General features: G+C 40.7%; 3 protein-coding genes across 4 annotated transcripts; 1 reads left to right on the top strand and 2 right to left on the bottom strand.

The window, feature by feature from the left end:
- Nucleotides 1-1,636: 1,636 nt before the first annotated feature.
- Nucleotides 1,637-6,369, bottom strand: LOC105269072 (WD repeat-containing protein 44). 2 transcript variants are annotated; one of them, XM_011309072.1, is made up of 7 exons: nucleotides 6,059-6,369; nucleotides 5,750-5,903; nucleotides 5,349-5,562; nucleotides 4,957-5,264; nucleotides 4,663-4,800; nucleotides 3,938-4,228; nucleotides 1,637-3,823 (listed from the first exon to the last, which is right to left on the bottom strand). In XM_011309072.1, the coding sequence occupies exons 1-7, from the start codon at nucleotides 6,124-6,126 to the stop codon at nucleotides 2,090-2,092; spliced, it is 2,907 nt and encodes a 968-aa protein (XP_011307374.1). In that variant the 5' UTR covers nucleotides 6,127-6,369; the 3' UTR covers nucleotides 1,637-2,089. The 2 variants fall into 2 exon arrangements, with proteins under 2 accessions (XP_011307374.1, XP_011307367.1); XM_011309065.1 differs by having other exon boundaries at nucleotides 4,957-5,562.
- Nucleotides 6,370-6,578: 209 nt separating this feature from the next.
- Nucleotides 6,579-7,773, top strand: ND-B15 (NADH dehydrogenase (ubiquinone) B15 subunit). Its single transcript, XM_011309084.1, has 3 exons — nucleotides 6,579-6,785; nucleotides 7,294-7,437; nucleotides 7,628-7,773. Exons 1-3 carry the CDS (start codon nucleotides 6,639-6,641, stop codon nucleotides 7,694-7,696), a joined length of 360 nt encoding a protein of 119 aa, XP_011307386.1. The 5' UTR covers nucleotides 6,579-6,638; the 3' UTR covers nucleotides 7,697-7,773.
- A 128-nt stretch (nucleotides 7,774-7,901) lies between these two features.
- Nucleotides 7,902-8,968, bottom strand: Trs31 (trafficking protein particle complex subunit 31). The gene is made up of 3 exons (XM_011309096.1): nucleotides 8,639-8,968; nucleotides 8,145-8,454; nucleotides 7,902-8,056 (listed from the first exon to the last, which is right to left on the bottom strand). The coding sequence occupies exons 1-3, from the start codon at nucleotides 8,809-8,811 to the stop codon at nucleotides 7,958-7,960; spliced, it is 582 nt and encodes a 193-aa protein (XP_011307398.1). The 5' UTR covers nucleotides 8,812-8,968; the 3' UTR covers nucleotides 7,902-7,957.
- Nucleotides 8,969-8,976: the final 8 nt, after the last annotated feature.

The following is an 8,976-nucleotide window of genomic DNA, read 5'->3' on the forward strand; positions in this document are numbered from 1 at the left end:
TCCTTTCATTGACTAAATCCATCATTGGACAGCTAGCATTGTCCAATGGAGATGCTGCTTCTGGATTTCTCAAATGGCTTTCAATTTCACAGCCTTCAACTCGCCTCGGAATCATCCAGCCACTGGGGAATATATCAATAGAATTAATGTAATTGATATAATTTCCTTTAACCGCATGTCATTATCAGTATGAATTTTTCAAACGAATTTCCAATGAACGCCTGAAGACTCCAAGAAAATTCTTAAATTACTCTCACTCTCGGATAATTTCTTTCTGAACCGTTAAAATTCCACAAAATCAGGACACGTTCCCCCTAGTTTCCGAGAATGTGTCCCAAAACGGGGAACCGGCACGGAATCATAATGAAGTATCCCTGAATACATTAGACAGCATAGAAAATGTGTAATTAAAAAAAAAACGTGTTTAAAATTCTCAGGGAAAAATTGTACAGAAAGATGTGTTCTTAATTAAAAAATTTCAGTTACGTGTTTCTATTTTTAATGTATTTATTTTGATTTCTGGAGGGACCGATGGAAAAAGGACGGATGAGATTGAAGTTGTGACGGGCGACTGACCGAGCGACCTACCGTCGACAGTGTTGAGTCGTATATCATTAAACACATTCGTAGGCCATGAGCAAATGACCTACAGCCAGTTAAAAGGCGTTGAAACTCTAAGTCACGGAGACACAGATGTCGAGTGTAAGAGTAACCATGTCAAGTGAACGCATTTGAGTGACATGAAAGACTCGAGGTCGTCGAGACGGATTTGAGGTTGATTTTCCGGCAATACCAGCACCAAAGGTCACTCTCCCCACATACCTCAGAGCCAAATGGACAATAACAATTTTGCATCCTATTTTATTATGATATCTATAAAAAGCCGTCATTATAGCAGAAAATGATATGTATCTCTACTGACTTAGCATTAAATATTAAAAGATTATATTTGGAGAGCACAAGGGTCCATCAAAGAAAAAAACAATTCCCGTTTTATTGGTCAGTATATTTTAACCTATACAAAACAAAAAAACTCGTGTTAATTCAACGTATTGCAGACATTATTACAATCCTTATATTGTACAGGTCCATCCATGGTAAGTTGACTGAGCACGTAAAATTCTTAAAATCCCATCAGATTCCTTGACGATCAAAAACAATTTGTGCATTCCCACTTGTGGAATGGTGAATAGTAGTCTTTAACAATAGCTAAGCGTATCTCACTAATGCCATTGAAAATATATGTACAGTATTCATTTACACAATTTCATATCAATAATTTATTCGTTTTGCCTTGTTTTTCCTTCTGAATGATTTGGAGGGATCATTTATCACCAAAATGATCATTCCCTAGTCGTCAACGTTATTGATTCACAATTTCAGTATGCAAACGGATAATTATCCAATGCAATTAATTTAATTGACAATATAGCGCGTGTAACATTATACACAAATTCTTTCCAAAATTTTCTCTTCACGATTGATTTCTTTCGCCGGTATTTCATCGCTCGAGGGAGTGGGAATTCCACACAGGAAAATAATAGGCACTCGAATGACTTCTGGCTTGACATTAATTACAAAAGAAAGAACATCTATTTTCCGATTGATGAGAGATCCTTATTGTCAATTATCAAACCACGATTTTTTACGATTTTTTACTTATATATCACACAACATTTGCTCACATCTGATGTTTCTTTCTGCACTTGAACATCTTTTTTTTTCGGGCAATTCTCCCGGGTTTCGCGGTGTGCAGGATAGCTTAATCCACTAAGTGGGGATAGAAGTTTGCAAGTTGATGCGAAAGCACTGCTTTGGATCAATGTAACATAACAAGGAATTTTAAATGATCTTTTATTATCATTGGGTAGCGGAAAGGGATTAGATGTTGGGATTATTCAGTGCACGTACTAGAGAGTTTCCACCAGAAATCAGCGAAAACCCAACGGATTCCAATAGAATTCTTCAGCGAAAGCCTCACAATTTTCTCACACAGGATAAAAGACCCAGAAAAAAACGTTCCACAATAAAATATAAAAAATAAAAGTCACCATAACTGATGATCTCTGAACTCCCCTTCGCTCACCAATTAGGCAAGTGCCGAAGCAGGTAGTGAACTGTGTTTTGGTTTGGTTTTATTCAAAAATACTTTGATGCACCCATTGAAATCGGCGCTGACTAAAACATGCCCCCCACAGCCCTTCGTCCTCTGCTCAACAACAGGATCAACTGGATTGGCAATAGCCCCAGTGGCAGTCCCATTTTTCGAATCGTCTCTTCCCTCCCACTGTTCCCTGGCCTCAATCTGCCTGATAATAGAATCAGGATTTGGTGCAAAAACAGCACAAGTTACAACAGCATTGTGTGCCTTTATGCCCTCCCAAAAGTCATTGCGATCCCTCCTGACACTCGAGAATTTTGAATAATCATGATGAGTCTTCCAGATGTAAATACACTGATTCTCAGACCCAGCCACAATATACTGTCCATCAGGACTGAAGCTAGCCTTAATCTGACTGCTGACATTCTCATATCCCTTGTATTTGCACGACACATTGAGATCTCTCAGATCATAAAGACGAATTCTACTGTCATTAGATGTGACCAGGATCTTGTCCTCCCCAGGCATTGGCTCGATTCCACTGATTTTTCTTCCCCTAGAGTTTTTCCCCCTGGTAGATCTCACATCGATCTGCGTGTGATACTTGAGTTGATCAGTATTATAAAATATACATCGGCCATCGTAAGACCCAACGACCGCGAACTTTCCATTCTGACAGAAATTGGCAGCTGTTATGAGTTTTGTCTGCCCATCGACCTCATTCCAAACAGCGACCTTCTTATCCGGTATATTCCACAATCTGAGTTTACCATCGAGAGATCCAGACAGGAAGTAACGATCATCCCTCGGATGGAAAACGATAGCAGTGACGAAATCAATGTGCTGAAAGCAGCACAAGCACTCCTTCCTCGAGATATGCCATAGTCTCACTGTCTTGTCCATCGAGGACGACAGAATAAAATAATTCTTCGACCAGGAAACGTCGAGGAGGTCCGACGTGTGCCCCAGGTACGTGCAAAAGGGTTTGGGCATAAAAGGGCTCTTCGTCCCCTCGATCTCACTGAGAGCACTGGCAGCCACATTAGGATCCTCCATCGATTGCTGGGACACCAAGGACTCCTGGGAAGGTGTGGGACTTACTTTCTCAGCGTTGTACTTTGTTCGCATGTCCTGGAAGTAAGTGAAGGCATCTCGAAGCACCCAAATCCTCAGGACACGATCCTGTCCTGCTGTAGCCAGAAGTCTTCCACATGCTGAAAACTTCATACACCAGACTGGGCCCACGTGCTCGCCACTTAGATCCTGCACGTGCTGCAGACACGAGAACTCGTACGGCCCCTTGTGACTGTTCGAGGCCTTGAGTTTTATCACCTGGGGCTCACCTGGATAGACATCGTCTACAATATCCATGACGTCCTCCTTATGGCGTGCGTGGGACACCTCCTGGGCTATTGATTTAGCTTTGTCCATGGTTTTCTTCACTGTCGAACCCAGGAATCTCTTGAATTTTTGAGTTTTCTTGCGTACACGACCCACTGCCACATCCTCGTCCGGAGGAATTGATGACATTTTACTGTCAACACTCTCCTCGTCACTCTCTTTCTCCTTTTCCAGACTAGAGTTACTCACGTATTCTGAGGTCAGACGCATGATATGTAGCGAAAGTGGATTCATGCACTGGGGAAGCTTATCTTCGGCTATACTCAATGGCACTCGCTCACCCGTGTCCAGATTCAATACTGTTACTTGCTCCAAAATTTCCTGAACAATGAAAAATAAATTGATAAAATTTAATCCAGTAGACATTTTAATAAGTTTTTGAGTGAATGAGACCATCGAAAAATTTTTTTGATTGCGAATGAATGGAATTCTCACCATATCGGTTAAACGTTTTCCGGAATCTGTTCTCGTCCTGACGAACATATTGAGCTGTTTAACCATATCCTGATCCCCAGCGGACTTGCGTCTCTCTCGTGAATTGTGAGCACTGATGCCAGGAAATCTCTGGGGTCCCAGAGAATATCTGCCGATGCTATTGCTCGATATGGAGCCAATGGGACTGTTTGATTTATCGCTCGATCGTAGACTCAGCAGTTCTGCCTTTATTTTCTCCAGTCTATCTAATTCAACTGACGAAGGACCCTCTGCTTTGGACTTATCCTCGTCCTTCATTCAGAATATCATAAGAAAAAATAATATCATGATCAGATGAGCAATTACAAAATCCAGTTTCAACTTCAACAAATCACGTATGAAAAAACTTGACGAAATAAACAAAAATGTTTTTTTTCATGCGTGATGTTCAAGCTTGACAAAAATTCTACAACATCGTCCCAAACCTCTACTGAAGCTAACAATAAACCTACGTGACTGAAAAAATAATAATCGAGAAATCAGAATAATGAATAATTAATAAATCATAAATCATAAAGAAAGATAATAAACTGACAATTTAAGCAGGCATTGTGGAGATATTTGACACTGACCCGGTCATGTCGGTGTGTCATTAAAAATCCTTTGGAGGGCGATATCGTGTCACAATGAACTGGAATTTTTTCGTCCTTGAAGTAAAGAACGTAATTACTTGTGGTGAAACTTGCCTGTGGCTTAACGACGTATTGGCCTTTAGTTGCTGATCTTATATCCAATGAATGTTCAAATTCACGTGTTATCGATTCAATTGTACTTGCTGGACTCGGTAAGGACGAGGCCGGCATCGATCCCTCTGCAGAGGTGGGCTGAAACGAGAGATAACAAAAACTCAATGAAAATCTGCCAACAAATCCACCCCAAGTCTTACAACTCAAATTCTATTAAGCCTTCCCATTTGATCTTTCGTCTCTATCCAAATGGAGAACGGACAAACAAATAAATAGATAAATCGTTCAACGTACAGCGAGATCCGTTGGTGTTTGTGGCTTGGACTTTTTTTTTCTCCTCGGTGGAGCAACAGGTACCACCTCCTGACTTTCAATACTCTTTCCATTATTTTTTGTGCTAGCTATGACATCGGGCTCCTGTAGAACGACTTTAGAATCACACTTTGAGTATTCTGATCTGCCATTGACAGATACATCCTGGACAAGGTCACCGGAGAGTGTGAGGACACTCGAGGATTGGGAGATCTTTCCTGAGGCTGAGTCCTCGTCTTTGGAGAGGGCATTGGCCAGCGATGCCATCTGTGCCTCCCTCGACATCGAAACTGGAACACCACAGGGTACAACAGTAGATGCACCATCAGTACCACCTGCTAAGATTCTCCCAACTCTACCAAGAGACGTCATACTTTGTAAACTGAGGGTATCGTGTTCGATTATCCTGAAGGGATGGGAGGTTTTTGATGGGGTTGGATAGACACCCTCGATCGATGACGTTTGGCTGTCTGGTGGTGAGTTGTTGATGGGGATGTCGTCGTCCTCTGTCTCCATCCGCTGACGCAGCTCGCGAAATTTTCGACGGCTTACGATTTTCTCAAGGCGAGTCGGCTTGTCATCGCCATCCTGGTATTATTTCATATTTTATTATCAAAAATGAATAGACTTTTTCTATCGAAAATTTAATCAGCGACAAGAAAATACTCTAGCGTTTCTACCTTGACGTTTGACGTTTTAAGAAGAAAAGGAATCCCAAGGGAATGGAAAGGATTAATTTACGATAAATACTGAACTAATTGATTTCTGAACTCACCCCTGTCGTGGAATTAACGTTGACATGATTCTGAGCTTCCAATTGTGGTTTGGGATCGGCAGGCTTAACAAACACAGTATCAGGTGGAGTCATAGGAGTTGAAGGAGTCTCTCCCTGGGGTTCCAGTGCAGGCGATTCCTTCACTTTACCCCGTCTGAAAATAAACATTTCCATGAAATCAAATAGAATCTGAAAGAGGAAATACTGATGTCATCGTCACAAATTACCAGTGATCTGACAGTCATTACATCACGAGTCCATGCTCTATGCATTTGATTATCATCAAATAAATCAAAGGGGGGATATTACCTGGTGCTCCTGTGAAAACTGTCATCCTCAGCATCGAAGAACTCCTCGGAATCGCTGCTCTCTGACATGGCAATCGACGAACGTCGTTCTTGAGGTCAATAAATCCAGTCCGCATTGGAACTAGAGAAGCTCTCAGTACACTTGAAGGATCAATCCGATCTTGCCCACAGCTAAACCCATTTTTCTAATTAGCCATTTATCAGGAAAACAGGAGTAATTTGAGATTGTCCCGGCCAATCCTTTGGAAAAACTACTGCTCCAGAAGTTGGAAGTTGTTGAGACTGTTGGGAGTCAGCCGAGTCAGCTGAACACTAGACAATCGCGAAGTATTGCACGTCATGAGAATTGTACACTCGATGGATATTTATCTCCTCATGTTTCTGCGCAACTCGAAGAAGATGAACTAAAGTAAAAATCGGCGATCGCGCCCTCCCTGATGTGGGACCAGTACTAAAACACCTGGGGTCACACTAACTCCACGATTCGGCCCGTTCGGGCCTCTACCCGAATCATCTTTGAACCTCCATTCCATTGGGTAAAAAATCAGCTGATTGTGTTGGGACTCGGTGGAGAATTAAACATGTCGGGTCGTGAAACTTTCGATATATCTCCGGTGCAGAGGAAAATCCTCGAGGAAAGGCAGAAAAGAGCTACTGCACTTCGTCACGATTACCTCCAGCAAAGATTAAATCCCTTCAGACATGCCCTCGGAATTGGAGGCACAGTTGTAAGCACCACTCATCAAACTAACCCCAATTTCACTGCTTTATGTATCCTAAAAAAATCCACAATTTCTATTCATCCTCAAGACTTCACATTCCATTCTCTCTCGAGTGGTATATGTGGACATCATCGCTTTCATATTAGCCTGTTAATTTATTTTAATCGAACTGCCTGTAAACAATAACTCTTCCTAGAAGTTACGTAACTATGAAAGAACTTTGCTTGTTTGTGTTTTATCAATAATTGTCTATTGTAAGTAAATGTGATTGTTTCAAAAAAATATTTAAAAAAACAATTCGATGATTTAACTGATTGTAGAATCGATCAGACCAATGTCTTCCATTTAAAGAGGATTAATCGCAATGAGAGTTCCTCTTGACTCGAAGCGATGTAAAATAAGTATGAAAAAAATGATAAATTATTAAAAAGTAACTGCTGACTCTTTTTGTCTTGGCTTTTTATTGAAAATTTGCTGTTTTTATTCGCATGGTTGTTTTTTTTTCTGCCGATAGGAAGACCCTGCCATCCTTCGTTTTCAAGCCCATCGTGCCACCATGTACGAAAGATTTAAACCGACGTGGGGCAATGCTGCTTTTTCCTTCAGCGTGACAATTCTTCCCATGATCATTGGATACATCATCGTAGGCGGTGATAAAGTGAGTTAATTCTCCGGATTTGTTTTGCATAAATGGCAGCGTGAATTTAACTTATTTCTCTACATCGTCAATTTCCTTTCGGCGAATCAACGAAGAGAACAGGCCCCTTACTCCCATAAAAGTTATATATCTCTCATATTTATTATTTAATATTTTCATTTTTAATATCCTTCATTTTTAATTCTTTCAGGACAGGACGGAGCATAAACGCCGTACTGGCCAAGTCAGCTATCACGATAGAGAGGATAAATTTCTTTAAACATCTCTAATCAATCATTTGTAGATGTAATATGAATATAAAATATTGGAGAATAAACATTCAATGTATCTAGGTAATCTGTATAATATTGATTTCTCTTCGAGATAAATTCCGAAAGTATCATAAACCGCTTTCTTGGCACTATCAAAAATGTATCATCCACTTAGATAAAAAAAATGAAAAATTAAAGATATTGAACAACAGATGATAATTTCATGAATTTTATTAGCCGTAGACTTAAATTAATTTGAATAATTAGAATCATCGATCATCGAGCTGCTTGTCTCTAGCTATAACCGAGTCATCCAGCTTCACCATGTACGTCGTGCCTTTATGCCAATGTGCAGTGACCTTCGCTGGCTGGAATATCATAAAAAAGAAGAATAGTCTCATCTCTCATTCTTGAAATAATAATAGATGTCCTAGAAAATCAGAAAAAATTTCTTACGAATCCAGAGTCACAGAGAACAGCCTCGACGATTCCGGCCACGAAAGAGGCACAATTGAGACTACCTTTGTCCTTGGGAACAGAGACGAATTTGTTCACCAGAGACTCTTTCTCGATAATGTAATATGTTCGTTCGTCGTCATTGGCATGTTCCAGCTTATCAGCTTCACGACCGAACAATGATTTCCATAGAGTGCTTTTTATGAACAGGAGGACGTTTAACAGCTTTATCTCTCGTTTCCCACCCTTCTCTCGCATTATCAGAAGATCTGTCATCCTGTGTCCAACTTCAGCTCCCATTTCAGTTAATCTTTAGGTAAACAAATTAATAAATTTATAACATAAAGGCAAAAGCTAGCTGTTTTTTCTTTCTAATGAGTCGCTTGAGGATTATTCTGTCCAGGGAAAATATTCAAATTATTTCCGCTTGTTCCAAACAAATGAGTTCACATTTCAAGACGATTCTCAAAGATTATGAGTTGATGGGTTCTCACTTGGTCTGGAGTTCAGGTACGGTGTAGACTCGGTTTTGACAGTATTGTACCAGCTCGGAAAACAACAGTGCATAACAACTGAGACTGACTTCGCCTTTTCCTTTACTCAATGATTTATCCAGGATGCTAGTGCGAGGCCGAACAGCCGAGATTGTAATGTTGTTTATATTCATCACGAAGCAGTGACTGAAATTCCTGATCCCCCTGATATATAACTGACAACTCCTCCCGGAGAGGATTGACTAAAGTAGAGGCTCAGTTCTGGGTGTTTGGGTGACCCAGGAGTGGCATTGTAGTACTGCACCCCAAGAAAGGGAGGCGCCACACGCAATCCTGGG

This window comes from Fopius arisanus, unplaced genomic scaffold, assembly GCF_000806365.1.
Source record: "Fopius arisanus strain USDA-PBARC FA_bdor unplaced genomic scaffold, ASM80636v1 scaffold00003, whole genome shotgun sequence".
Taxonomy (NCBI): domain Eukaryota; kingdom Metazoa; phylum Arthropoda; class Insecta; order Hymenoptera; family Braconidae; genus Fopius; species Fopius arisanus.